This window comes from Hyla sarda, chromosome 6 (assembly GCF_029499605.1).
Source record: "Hyla sarda isolate aHylSar1 chromosome 6, aHylSar1.hap1, whole genome shotgun sequence".
Classification (NCBI taxonomy): Eukaryota; Metazoa; Chordata; class Amphibia; order Anura; family Hylidae; genus Hyla; species Hyla sarda.
Window position 1 is genome coordinate 26,254,188 of NC_079194.1, and position 14,836 is coordinate 26,269,023.

The 14,836-nt window shown below is 45.9% G+C and overlaps 1 protein-coding gene across 1 annotated transcript in view; it reads left to right on the forward strand.

The window, feature by feature from the left end:
• The first annotated feature begins 1,449 nt into the window (after nucleotides 1–1,449).
• SLC30A7 (solute carrier family 30 member 7) overlaps nucleotides 1,450–14,836 on the forward strand; it is a 40,404-nt gene continuing 27,017 nt past the window's right edge. The window contains exons 1-3 of the mRNA XM_056523382.1: nucleotides 1,450–1,877; nucleotides 4,328–4,429; nucleotides 12,663–12,776. Coding sequence (XP_056379357.1) covers nucleotides 1,798–1,877; nucleotides 4,328–4,429; nucleotides 12,663–12,776 — 296 coding nt within the window. The 5' untranslated portion in view covers nucleotides 1,450–1,797. The remainder of the gene's footprint in view (nucleotides 1,878–4,327; nucleotides 4,430–12,662; nucleotides 12,777–14,836) is intronic.

Here is a 14,836-nt window from a genome sequence, read left to right on the forward strand (position 1 = left end):
GTCTCTGAGGTATTAGTTCTCTGTAAGTCTCTCTCTGAGGTATGAACTTTATGTGAGGGCCTCATTAACATCTGAGGACTCTGAAGATCATTGTAAGGCTTGAGTTTTCTATGAAGGTCTTTATGAACTCTGGGTCAGCGTTATCTGTGAGGGTCCCTCAGATTTATTATGAGGTATGAGCTTTCTGTGACGTTCTCTATGAGGTCTAATGTCTCTGTTTGGCCTTTTCTGGGGTCTGAGTTCTCTGTAAGTCTCTCTGAGGTATTAGTTTTCTGTACGTCTCTCTGAGGTATGAACTTTATGTGAGGGCCTTAATAACATCTGAGGACTCTGAAGATCACTGTAAGGCTTGAGTTTTCTATGAAGGACTTTATGAACTCTGAGATCTCTGTGCGGCCTTTTCTGGGGTTTGAGTTATCTGTGAAGGTCTCTCTGAGGTCTTAGTTCTCTGTACGTCTGTCTCTGAGGTATGAACTTTATGTGAGAGCCTTATTAACATCTGAGGACTCTGAAGATCACTGTTAGGCTTGAGTTTTCTATGAAGGTCTTTATTAACTGAGATCTATATGGCTTTTTCTTGGGTCTGCAATATCTGTGAAGGTCTCTCTGAGGTATTAGTTCTCTAAGTCTCTCTGAGATATTAGTTCTCTGTGAAGGTCTCTCTGAGGTATTAGTTCTCTAAGTCTCTCTGAGGTATTAGTTATCTGTGAAGGTCTCTCTGAGGTATTAGTTCTCTAAGTCTCTCTGAGATATTAGTTCTCTGTAAGTCTCTCTGTGGTATGAACTTTATGTGAGGGCCTCATTAACATCTGAGGACTCTGAAAATCATTGTAAGGCTTGAGTTTTCTATGAAGGTCTTTATGAACTCTGGGTCAGCGTTATCTGTGAGGGTCCCTCAGATTTATTATGAGGTATGAGCTTTCTGTGACGTTCTCTATGAGGTCTAATGTCTCTGTTTGGCCTTTTCTGGGGTCTGAGTTCTCTGTAAGTCTCTCTGATGTATTAGTTATCTGTGAAGGTCTCTGAGGTATTAGTTTTCTGTACGTCTCTCTGAGGTATTAGTTTTCTGTACGTCTCTCTGAGGTATGAACTTTATGTGAGGGCCTTAATAACATCTGAGGACTCTGAAGATCACTGTAAGGCTTGAGTTTTCTATGAAGGTCTTTATGAACTCTGAGTCTGCGTTATCTGTGAGGGTCTCTCTGAGGTGAGATCTCTGTACGTCTCTCTGAGATTTATTCTGAGGTATGAGCTTTCTGTGACGGTCTCTATGAAGTCTAATGTCTCTGTGTGGCCTTTTCTGAGGTCTGAGTTATCTGTGAGGGTCTCTGAACAGCGGGTATCTCCCCCGGTGTTGAGCTACGAGTCTGCACTCCAACCCGCGCCGCAGTCACCACACCATTGAATCCCTCCCACTTGCTAACTTCCGTTTCCTGTAGCGGTCCACTACGTCACTGACGCAAGCGACGTTGGCACGCAGGGGAAACCTTTCCGCCATCTTTGTTCCTGGCACAGCTGATCTCTGGGGAAAGCTCCGTCAGCGAAACAGAGCGCAGGAAGTCAGCGGTCCGCTCATTCATGGGATTGGTCGCCAAGTGCCTGGGTGTCAGGTCTCCCGCAACTCCCCGGAAGAAGGAAGCGGGTCCCGGAGCTCGGTGCTGACCGAACAACCGGAGGAAGACAGCGGCTGCCCGGGCACCGGTAACATAAGAGAGTGCGGTGGTGAGACGGTCCTGGGAGCTATAACACCCGAGTGCGGGGCCGGGTCAGCGGGTGTCACTCTGCTCGGGGGTCAGGATGCTGCCCTTGTCTATTAAGGATGATGAGTATAAGCCGCCGAAATTCAACCCGCTGCGGAAAGTGTCCGGCTGGATCAGGTAATGTGTACACGTGTCACCCGGCTGCGGTACCGCACCTCACCACATACTAGACATGTGTACAAGGACCACCTGTCCTGCAGAACTACAAATCCCAGCATGCTTAGCCGGAAACCAAGTATGCTGGGAGTTGTAGTTCTGCAACAGCTGGAAAGACATTCAGGAAGTTGGAGCACTCCTGTATATACGATCTGTATATTACACTATACAAGGTATATAGGATCTGTACATCACGCTATATACAGGGGATATATATATATATATGTGTGTGTGTGTAGGATCTGTACCTCACTATATATACAGGGGATATACAGGTGTATATAGGATCTGTACCTCACTGGATACACAGGTGTATATAGGATCTGTACATCACACTATATACAGGGGATATATATATATATATGTGTGTGTGTGTGTGTGTGTAGGATCTGTACCTCACTATATATACAGGGGATATACAGGTGTATATAGGATCTGTACCTCACTGGATACACAGGTGTATATAGGATCTGTACCTCACTGGATACACAGGTGTATATAGGATCTGTACCTCACTGGATACACAGGTGTATATAGGATCTGTACATCACACTATATACAGGGGATATATATATATATGTGTGTGTGTGTGTGTGTGTGTAGGATCTGTACCTCACTATATATACAGGGGATATACAGGTGTATATAGGATCTGTACCTCACTGGATACACAGGTGTATATAGGATCTGTACATCACACTATATACAGGGGATATATATATATATATGTGTGTGTGTGTGTGTGTAGGATCTGTACCTCACTATATATACAGGGGATATACAGGTGTATATAGGATCTGTACCTCACTGGATACACAGGTGTATATAGGATCTGTACATCACACTATATACAGGGGATATATATATATATATGTGTGTGTGTAGGATATGTACCTCACTATATATACAGGGGATATACAGGTGTATATAGGATCTGTACCTCACTGGATACACAGGTGTATATAGGATCTGTACATCACACTATATACAGGGGATATACAGGTGTATATAGGATCTGTACATCACACTATGTACAGGGGATATACATGTGTGTGTGTGTGTGTGTGTATATATATATATTTATATATATATATATATATATATGATCTGTACCTCACTCTATATACAGGGGATATATGTGTGTGTGTGTATATATATGTATGATCTGTATATTACACTATACAAGGTATATAGGATCTGTACATCACTCTATATACAGGGGATATACAGGTGTATATAGGATCTGTACCTCACTGGATACACAGGTGTATATAGGATCTGTACATCACACTATATACAGGGGATATACAGGTGTATATAGGACCTGTACCTCACTGGATACACAGGTGTATATAGGATCTGTACATCACACTATATACAGGGGATATACAGGTGTATATAGGATCTGTACATCACACTATATACAGGGGATATACAGGTGTATATAGGATCTGTACATCACACTATATACAGGGGATATACAGGTGTGTATATATGATCTGTACATCACACTATATACAGGGGATATACATGTATATATGATCTGTACCTCGCATATATACGGAGGATATATGTGTGTGTATATATAGGATTTTTACCTCACTCTATATACAGGGGATATATGTGTGTGTGTGTGTGTGTGTGTGTGTGTGTGTGTGTGCGTATATATATATATATATATATATATATATATATATATATATATATATCAAGGCTGGTTGGTGAGTCGCTCATCCAGTGCCCGCCCAACTCGCCTCCTGTGCCGTAGACCGGCCGATACCGCCTCCGGCTATTCACTTGTGCAAGAAGAAACAAGGTCCGGCACCAGGTTATACCTTTGGTATTTTAAGTTGTCTCCTGTGATTGTATGGCAGTCTACGATTAAGCTTTTTAGCGAAACGCGTCAGCTTTCTACCCTGTACCGCAGAATCTTGAAATAAAAGAATAAGAAGTTTTTACTTGCAACCTGGTGCCGGACCTTGTTTCTTCTTGCATATATATATATATATATATATATATATATATATATGATCTGTACATCACACTATATACAGGGGATATACATGTATATATGATCTGTACATCACACTATATACAGGGGATATATGTGTGTGTATATATAGGATTTGTACCTCACTCTATATACAGGGGATATACGTGTGTGTGTGTGTATATATACATATATATACATTCTGTACATCACACTATATACAGGGGATATACATGTATATATGATCTGTACCTCGCACTATATACAGGGGAAATATATATATATATATATATATATATATATATATATGGCACATCACACATTGTATTATGTGTCCTCTTTATACAGAGGCAGTAGGTCTACGATGGTCGTCATTGTTTTCTATGGTCATTTTATGTGTTTTTTCCTCTTTCTCCATCAGGTCGATCTTCTCGGACTCCACATCTAGGAATCTCTTCTGCTTTCTCTGCTTGAATCTCTCATTTGCATTTGTGGAGCTTTTTTATGGAATATGGAGCAACAGGTAACAAAGAAGTTCGGGTGACATCAGGGTTCGCAGTTATATTTATTTTGGGTTATAGTGTCAGACCACTCTCCTGCTCGGCTGAGCTGAGCGTGCATGTGTATGGGTAGGTCAGGAGCAATCGCTGTCGGCCTAATGAATAGGTGGCTGACGGCTATGTCATGTTTGGAGGGTCTGGGACGTCATGAAGTCCGTGACGTCGTGACTCCGCCCCCGTGTGCCGTCACGCTCCCTCCCATAGACTTGCATTGAGGTGACGGGGCGTGACGTCACACGGGGGCGGAGTCATGACGTCACAGACTTCCGTTCCCGTGTTCGCAACCCAGACCCTCCAGCGCTTCCGGACAAGAAACAGGTGGGTGCCGCATGCTATATTGCCGGGACCCCCGCAATCAGACATCTTATCCCCTATCCTTTGTATAGGGGATAGGATGTCTAGGGGTGGAGTACCCCTTTAATAAGATTTTGGGAGTCGCTTACCCTTTATTTTTAATATATGAATGCTCAGCCATCATTCATGTGTATGGAGAAGGGATTGGCATCGATAGCTGGTGATCTTATGCCTATGGCCGGCCTTAGGGCAATGTTACATCTAGTGATAAACTTTTTCACCAAGCGCCAATCCACTAACCTATTGCAGCGAGCCTATTTCAGGACTTGACTACTGCACGTGGATGGCCGCACGAACAGTCACTGGATCATTGCGCAATCCTTTGCTGCCTGTTCCTTCTTTTCACAGGGAGTTATTTATGTATCTGTTGTTTTGTTCCTAAAATACTGACCTGAATAATAGTACAGGGTATCCAGAACCCCTGTAGATAAAGTGCCCTTGGTTACCAAATTACCACAAATACACAACAACAAAAAAACACCTATAAGGCCTGCAAAATGTACATAACACTTAGCTTTTATATATAAAAATAAATAAAATACAGTGGTCCCTCAACATACGATGGTAATCCATTCCAAATGGACCATCGTTTGTTGAAACCATCATATGTTGAGGGATCCGTGCAATGTGAAGTATAGGACAGTGGTCTACAACCTGCTGACCTCCAGATGTTGCAAAACGACAACACCCAGCATGCCCGGACAGCCAACGGCTGTCCGGGCATGCTGGGAGTTGTAGTTTTGCAACATCTGGAGGGCCGCAGGTTGAAGACCACTGGTATTGGAGGTTATACTCACCTGTCCCCGCTGCTCCGGACCGTCACCGCTCGTCACCGCTGCCCTGGATGTCGCCTTCCATCAATGTCGCCGCATCCCCAGGGTGTCCCCGACACTCCGGTAAGGCCTCTGCTTCCCCGGCATCCTCGCTCTCCGTCTTCGCCATCATGTCATTATGCATGCAGTTCCTATTGGATGACGGGACGGCGTGCGCAGCGATGTGATGACGACGATGGAGAGCGCCGACGGTGCAGGGGATCCCGAAGAGGACAGGTAAGTGATCATTACCGGGGCACCATAAACGGCTATCCGGTGGCAGCTGAAGCAGTCTGCGCTGCCGGATAGCCGTTTATGCGATGGCCCCGACATACAAAAGCATCGGATGTTGATGCTGCCTCTGAGATGCCATCGTATGTTGAAATGATTGTATGTCGGGGCCATCGTAGGTCGGAGGGTCACTGTACAGGGTATCCAGAAACCCTGGAGATAAAGTGCCCTTGGTTACCAAATTACCACAAATACACAACAACAAAAAACACCTATAAGGCCTGCAAAATGTACATAAAACTTAGCTTTTATATATAAAAAAAATAATCACCAAAATAAAAATTGATGTAAAAGCCTATGCCATAGGCAGCGTATTCCAAGATGGTCAAGGGAATGCAGTTTTATTCCACACTGTAAAGAGCTCAAAAACAAAACCCATAAAATTGGAGAATAGCTGAAATTTGTTTTACTATTTACCTATTCTGAGAAAAAAAAATTGGACAGTGACATAAAAAAAAAAATACAATGAATCCTTCAAAAAAAAAAAAAAAAAAGCCTTACATTGATGGGCAAAGTAAAAAAATTACCATTTCGGAAATGCAGTGATGATAAAATGTATAGATGGCTGTGACCTTGTTTTTTTTATTTTTATTTATATATATCAACTGGCTCCAGAAATATAAACAGATTTGTAAATTACTTCTATTAAAATTGTTAACCCTTTCAGTGCTTATGAGCTGCTGAAGTTGAGTTGTTCTTTTCTCTCTAACTGCTCTCTGATGACACGTGTCTCGGGAACTGTCCAGAGTAGAAGCAAAATCCCAGAGCAAATCTCTTCTACTCTGTGCAGTTCCCGAGACAAGCAGAGATGTCAGCAGAGAGCACTGTTGCCAGACGGAAAAGAACAACTCAACTTCAGCAGCTGATAATTATTGGAAGGATTAAGATTTTTTTTTAATAGAAGTAATTTACAAATCTGTTTAACTTTCTGGAGCCAGTTGATATAAAAAACATTTTTTTCCTGGAATACCCCTTTAATCCTCTTTTCAGAGTGAAATTATATGGTGGCAAAATGTCTCCTCCGCCCTTAGGTATTGTAACCTGTTTTGTCTGGCGGCCTCCGTCTTCTGACGCTGCTGGTCGGATTATTTCTAGGTGCTGACATTTGTGATAGACCTCGTCTCCTTTGTTCATTCATAGACATGTAGCGGAGCTCACGCTTTAACACTTATTGCCTTATTTTTTTTATTCAGTTCTTAAAGGGGTACTCCGGTGCTCCAGCATTCTGATTTTGTTCAGAAAACTCAGAGCTAGAGGCCGTGATCGTGATGTCACAGCCACGCCCCCTCTATTCTTGGCTATGGTAGCAGGCGTGTCGGACGTCGCGATTACTGCCGCAAGAACCCGACAATCGGACATATTTTCCCCTATCCTTTGGATAGGTGGTAAGATGTCTAGCAGCAGAGTACCCCTTTAAAGGAGTACTCTGGGATGTTAAAATTGTCATTCATGCTGCCGGCAGTAGAAAAATAAAGAGGTACATACCTTTCCGTTGCTCCCGCTCCGGCCTCCTCTGCGATGCTCTTCCTGGTTGCCAGTGGTCGGTGAGTCATACTGCAATCGCCGGCCACAGCGAGGTCCCGACTCGTCCGGCGATAGGCTGAGCGGCAGTGTGACGTTTTGAAGCCTCTGGAGGTCCGCAGGTTGAAGACCACTGCGGCCTTCGTTATCATCACCGCCTGACAATCCCTTCATCAGTAGTCTTCAACCTGCGGACCTCCAGATGTTACAAAAATACAACGCCCAGCATGCCCGGACAGCCATTCCGGGCATGCTGGGAGTTGTAGTTTTGAAACCTCTGGAGGTCCACAGGTTGAAGACCACTTCGGCCTTCGTCATCATCCAGACCCCCCCTTTAGTTTTCTACTCGCCTCCCCTCTGTGGGAAGGAAGGGTGAGCTGGGCCGGGCCATCTATGCTGCAGGGACGTCCCTGCGCGTCGTCGTCAAGGCAACGTCACTAGTCCGGGGCCGGAGCGGAGAAGAGGGCCCCCCCGGTGAAAATGGACAGCCCGGAACGTCTAACCCTCCCCACCGGATGGTCCCTGCAGCATAGATGGCCCGGACCAACTCACCCTTCCTTCCCTACGAGGGGAAGTGAGTAGAAAACTAAAGGGGGTGTCTGAATTATGACAAACCTCCAGAGGTTTCAAAACTACAACTCCCAGCATGCCTGGACAGCCGATAGCTGTCCGGGCATGCTGGGAGTTGCAGTTTTGCAATATCTGGAGGTCCGCAAGTTGAAGACCACTGAAAAGGGATTCACAGTCGGAGAGTTCACTCGCGTATAAGCGTGCTGAAAAACTCGGCTTATACTCGAGTATATACGGTAATCGGTTATTTCAATGGGATTTTGCTGCAAGTGGATTCCTAGCGGATAACCTAAAAGCGGGTCCTAAAAGCGCAAACACCATTAAACCAACCCCAAACAAAAGCTGCCCATTTCTAGTGCAATGTTTCTCAACTTGTGTGCCTCCAGCTGTTGCTAAACTATATCTCCTAGTATTCGGGGAGTTGTAGTTTTCCAACCGGAAAGGGTATTTTGGCTGGAAAACATTGCCCTAGAAACTAATCCAGACTCGGATCAGTCCACACCCCAGCAAAATGTCTCCGATTTGATCAGTGTTAGGTTTGTGATACACTCCCTTCTCCATGTTCCCCAACCAGTTATCCTTGTTATAGAAGATATTCAGGGCAAAGGCTTTTTTTTTTGTCATAGTGCAGCTTAGTACATTGAAAAAAAAATAAACCTCCTCTTACTGCCAGCGCTCCCGCTGTGCCTCACGCCCCCTCCCATAGACTTGCTTTGAGGGGGCGGGACGTAATGCCATGAGGGGGCGGGATTATGAGGTCACGAGCTCCCAGCTACAGCGTTCGGAACAGTTTGTGCCAAACGCTGAGCAGCTGAGTACCCCTTTAACTTATCCCTGATCCACAGGACAGGGGATAAGTAGCTGATCGCGGGGGGTCTGATCGCTGGGACCTCCTGCGAACTCCAGGACGTGACCCCAGTGCTCTGTTAGACGGCACGTGTTCCATTAATTTCTATGGGAGCACCAATGATGCCGGAGAGCTGTACCGACCGACTGGGCCCCCCCCCCCCACGATCACAGAGATGGGACGCGGTGCTCAGTGAGGAGGATGTACGGCAGCCGGCATGCGCTCCTTACTGAGCGCCGAATCCCGTCCTGGTGATCGAGGGGGGGGCCTCAGTGCACGGGCCCCCTGCGATCAGCTACTTATCTCCTAACCTCAAACCACAGCTACCTTTTATAAAAGGGGGAGAGAGAACACAAACATGTCTCTAGTGTTTGCCTAGCATGTAATCATGTGAATGTAATACAGTATATTACAATTTTGTATGTGTATATTACACCAGTTTAATTATTGTAATGATGGACACCCCCCAGTACAGGAACAAAAATGGCCAATGTAAACTCCTATTGCGCATATATATATATATATATATATATATATATATATATATATATATATGCAACAAAAGCAAAGTCCGGCGCTGTAGTTCAAGCAATACTGAACGGTTTATTCAGCTATCAGCAAACATGGAGAGCAGCTGACGCGTTTCGGACACAATGTGTAGCCTTAGTCGTACAAAATACAGACATAGGTACCGTAGATGTTATTTATAGGGGAAGAGGTGGGGTTTCCATCTGGGACCTACCCCAGGTGATTAACCCCCCACTCTTCCTACCTTACAACCAAGATAACCGTAAAAACGCAGGGAAATAATATCCTGCAATGTGAACACCTCATACAAAAAACATGTTTATTACAATTTTATAATATAAGATGTATTCCTATGTTATCTTCATAACTTGCAATGTCAATCTAGATATTTTTCTTGGGTAATTTTCTCCACTTTCTCCCTTGTCTTTCCGATACTGCACATGGGCATATAATAGGCAAAAGCCATATACGTTAAAGGGGTACTCCAGCGCTTAGACATCTTATCCCCTATCCAAAGGATAGACGATTGGATGCCTGATCGCGGGGACCCCCGTGATCTTGCATGCAGCTTGTTCGCTCCGGGTCTGATTACCGGCGACCACGGGGCCAGCGGCATGTGAGGTCACGCTCCACCCCTCAATGCAAGCCTATGGGAGGGGGCGTGACAGCTGTCATGCCCCCTCCCATAGGCTTGCATTGAGGGGCGGAGCGTGACCTCACACGGGAGGTGGGACGTCACATGCTGCCGGCCCCGTGGTGGCCGGTAATCAGACCCGGAGCAAACACGCTCCGGGGACTGATTTTAACTGGGGTGCTGCGTGCAAGATCACGGGGGTCCCCAGCGGCGGGACCCCTGCGATCAGACATCTTATGCCCGATCCTTTGGATAGGGGATAAGATGTCTAAGCGCCGGAGTACCCTTTTAAATAGAGATACATAGACAAATAATAACATGTAACATGGTTACTTAATAGTAACGACTGAAACGTCCCCGAGGAAATCTCCTAAGAGAAACTCCACTACCAATAGAAATCCAAATCCAGAATCAGTATGCCCATAAAGTGCCCATAAGTGTCTACCACTTCTTGTGCATATATATATATATTAGGGATCGACCAATATCTGTTTTTTAGGGCCGATACGATAATCAGTGGAGGTTAGGGCCGATAGCCGATAACATATACCGATATTCCGGTATAAGTTATCGGCTATTTATCCCCCCGCGACACCGCTGCAGATCATTGATTTAAAGCAGGCGCTTTAAATCAATGCACTGCAGTGGCTTTTGCGGTGCCATAGGCCGCCGCCGCCACCACCCGCTTCTCTTCCCCTACCTGTCAGGGTGGTCCGGGCCATCCTTCCTTCCTGTAGTGTCCGGTGGCATTCCGGGTGGAGGGTGAACCGGTCCGGGCTGTCCTTCTTCTCCGGGGGTCATCTTCTCCACTCCGGGCAGGCTCCGGCCTAGTAACGCAGCAGTGACGCCCGTGCGCAGCGACGCACCTGACGTCACGGCGTAGCAGCGTCTATGCAGCGTACTAGGCCGGAGCCTGCCCGGAGTGGAGAAGAGGACCCCCGGAGAAGGACAGCCCGGACTGGTTCACCCTCCACCCGGAATGCCGCCGGGCACTACAGGAAGGATGGATGGCCCGGACCACCCCCATTAGGGTGGGTTCACACTACGTTTTCTCCCATACGGGAGCGCATACGGCAGGGGGGAGCTAAAACCTCACGCTCCCGTATGCCTTCGTATGCGCTCCCGTATGTAATTCATTTCAATGAGCCGGCCGGAGTGAAACGTTCGGTCGGCTCATTTTTGCGCCGTATGTGCTTTTACGACCGGACCTCAAACCGTGGTTGACCACAGTTTTAGGTCCGGGGGAAAAGCCGCATACGGCGCAAAAATGAGCCGACCGAACGTTTCACTCCGGCCGGCTCATTGAAATGAATTACATACGGGAGCGCATAGAAAGGCATACGGGAGCGCGAGGTTTTAGCTCCCCCCTGCCGTAAGCGCTCCCGTATGGGAGAAAACGTAGTGTGAACCCAGCCTTACAGGTAAGTTACATTTTTTTTATTGACTCGGAGGGTGGGGGAGGGGCCCGACCAGTATAGTGGTATGGGCAAAAATCCATACCGGTATACCGCCCAGCACTACGGTGGGGGGGTGCGACGTGGGTCGGGGGGGCGGTGCAGTGCGGGGGGGGCGGGTCATTACCGATACCGATAATGCCCAAAATCGTGATTATCGGCCATACCGATAATCGGTCGATCCCTAATATATAGGAACATGCAAATCAGCTCATTACATCACCTTTTCAGGTAATGTTTCCTGGTATCAGCTTAGCTCCTGTTAAGGAATATAAAAAGCTGATCGGGATTTTATGCCAAGCCAGACTACTCCCCAAAAGGGAAGTTTCTACCCATCTGCAGACAGCTGTTTCGTGGTTTTTGCTAAGCTGATACCAGGGAACATTACCTCAAAAGGTGATGTAATGAGCTGCTTTGTATGTTCCCCTACCAAGAAAGCCCGCGGAGTGCTTAATGGCCTTCTGAAGCTCCGTTACACCAGGAGTGGTGGCCTTGCCCTGAGGCAAATACTCATACCATATATATAAATATATTCAAGAAAAATTGGAGCTACTCGGAAATAGTATAACAAACACTATCCTTATTAGAAGTACAACATAAATATAAAATTACATTAGAAGGTGGATATTAGAAAAAGGGCGGCACACCCGGGATTTAATGTAATAAACGATAATAGCAGCAAAATATATGGAGAGCTGTGTAGGTCTGATAGCAGTAAACAGTCAATAATAAGCTGACATAGAAGTCCAGACAGTGTGACACTAGTGAAGTGCAAAGGTTAGTGTATATTATACAGGTTAGTGTATATTATCCCACTAACCTGTAGATAAGTACATTTTTGCCTGAGATCCCCTTTTAAAGTGACTTGAATGGGAGTTGGACGTACAGCATAGCCCCAGGAGCTGTTTAGGTATTTTGGGGAGAAGCTCATGGCGCTATGTAGTTTGTGCATCTTCCATTAAACTCAATAACTGTAAGGCAAAAAAAAAAATTTCCCCGCTTTTAGGTGCTTTTGGTTTTCCATTTATCTCTGGCGGGCGCAGACAGGCCAGAGGGGGCCGGGAAGGTAGATTTAGGAAGTGAATGCTCCTTTATTATTGTAACTTTAGGGAAAGCTGTGTGATATTTGGTACACCTGCAGTTAGAAAGGAAGACCTCTAATGTTTCTATTTCTCTCCTTTTCAGCTTGGGGTTGATCTCCGATTCTTTTCACATGTTTTTCGATTGCACAGCGTTGTTAGCCGGCCTGGCAGCTTCTGTCATCTCCCGGTGGAAAACAAATGAAGCGTTCTCCTACGGGTAAGGTGTGCGTGTGGCTGTATATGTATGCTGACATGAAGATAGATTTCTACAATGTTTTACGTGATATCTTCACATTTTGTATATATATATGTGTGTGTGTGTGTGTGTATATCATAATATTTGCACGCACACATCTGTCTATATACACTGCTCAAAAAAATAAAGGAAACCCTAAGATAACACATCCTAGATCTGAATGAACTAATCGTATGAAATACTTTCGTCTTTACATAGTTGAATGCGCTGACAACAAAATCACCCAAAAATTATCAATGGGAATCAAATTTATCAACCCATGGAGGTCTGGATATGGAGTCACACTCAAAATCACAGTGGAAAACCCCACTACAGGCTGATCCAACTTTATGTAATGTCCTTAAAACAAGTCCCAATGAGGCTCAGTAGTGTGTGTGGCCTCCACGTGCCCGTATGACCTCCCTACAACGCCTGGGCATGATCCTGATGAGGTGGGGGATGGTCTCCTGAGGGATGTCCTCCCAGACCTGGACTAAAGCATCCGCCAACTCCTGGACAGTCTGTGTTGGATGGAGCGAGACGTCCCAGATGTGCTCAATCGGATTCAGGGGAACGGGCGGCCAGTCCATAGCATCAATGCCTTCCTCTTACAGGAACTGCTGACACACTCCAGCCACATGAGGTCTAGCATTGTCTTGTATTAGGAGGAACCCAGGGCCAACCGCACCAGCGTATGGTCTCACAAGGGGTCTGAGGATCTCATCTCGGTACCTAATGGCAGTCAGGCTATCCTCTGGAAAGCTCATGCAGGGCTGTGTGTGTGTGTTTCCCTCCCCCCCCCCCCCCCCCCTCAAAGAAATGCCACCCAACACAATCGCCAAACCGGTCATGCTGGAGGATGTTGCAGGCAACAGAACGTTCTCCACGCCGTCTCCAGACTCTGTCATTTGCTCAGTGTGAACCTGCTTTCATCTGTGAAGAGCACAGGGTGCCAGTGGCGAATTTGCCAATCTTGGTGTTCTCTGGCAAATGCCAAACGTCCTGCACGGTGTTGGGCTGTGAACACAACCCCCCACCAGTGGGCGCCGGGCTCCTCCTTGCACAAAGGCAGAGGTAGCGGTCCTGCTGCTGGGTTGTTGCCCTCCTACGGCCTCCTCCACGTCTCCTGATGTACTGGCCTGTCTCCTGGTAGCGCCTCCATGTTCTGGACACTACGCTGACACACACAGCAAACCTTCTTGCCACAGCTCGCATTGATGTGCCATCCTGGATGAGCTGCACTACCTGAGCCACTTGTGTGGGTTGTAGACTCCGTCTCATGCTACCACTAGAGTGAAAGCACCGCCAGCATTCAAAAGTGACCAAAACATCAGCCAGGAAGCATAGGAACTGAGAAGGGGTCTGTGGTCACCACCTGAAGAACCACTCCTTTATTGGGGGGGTGTCTTGCTAATTGCCTATAATTTCCACCTGTTGTCTGCTCCATTTTCACAACAGCATGTGAAATTGATTGTCAATCAGTGTTCTTCCTGAGTGGACAGTGAGATTTCACAGAAGTGTCAGTGACTTGGAGTTACATTGTGTTGTATGAGTCTTCCCTTTATTTATTTTGAGCAGTGTATATGACTTGCATCTTTAGGCTTTGTTTGCTTTAATGGCTGGGAAAAACTAGCAAATAATAAAATTTTATATTATCTTATTAATAATAATAAATAAATAAAAATTTAAAAATGAACTTTAAATGGCTAAAAAAAAAATCAGTTTTGTGAACATAGCTTTACTCTGGAAAACGGCCTGCATTTTAATTTTAAGAATGTATTTGCATATAAATTTTAAGCTGCAAAACCTTTTTGAAAATTTCATTCTGAAAAGTAGGTATCCCAATCCCAAAAAGTGATGACCTATTGCTAGAACATGTCCCAACCTCTAGGGCCTCCACCTTTGTGAAAATGTAGGGAACGCAGTACTGCAGTGTTCCCCAACCAGTGTGCCTCCAGCTGTTGCAAAACTACAACTCCCAGCATGCCCGGACAGCCTTTGGCTGTCCGGGCATGCTAGGAGTTGTAGTTTTGCAACAGCTG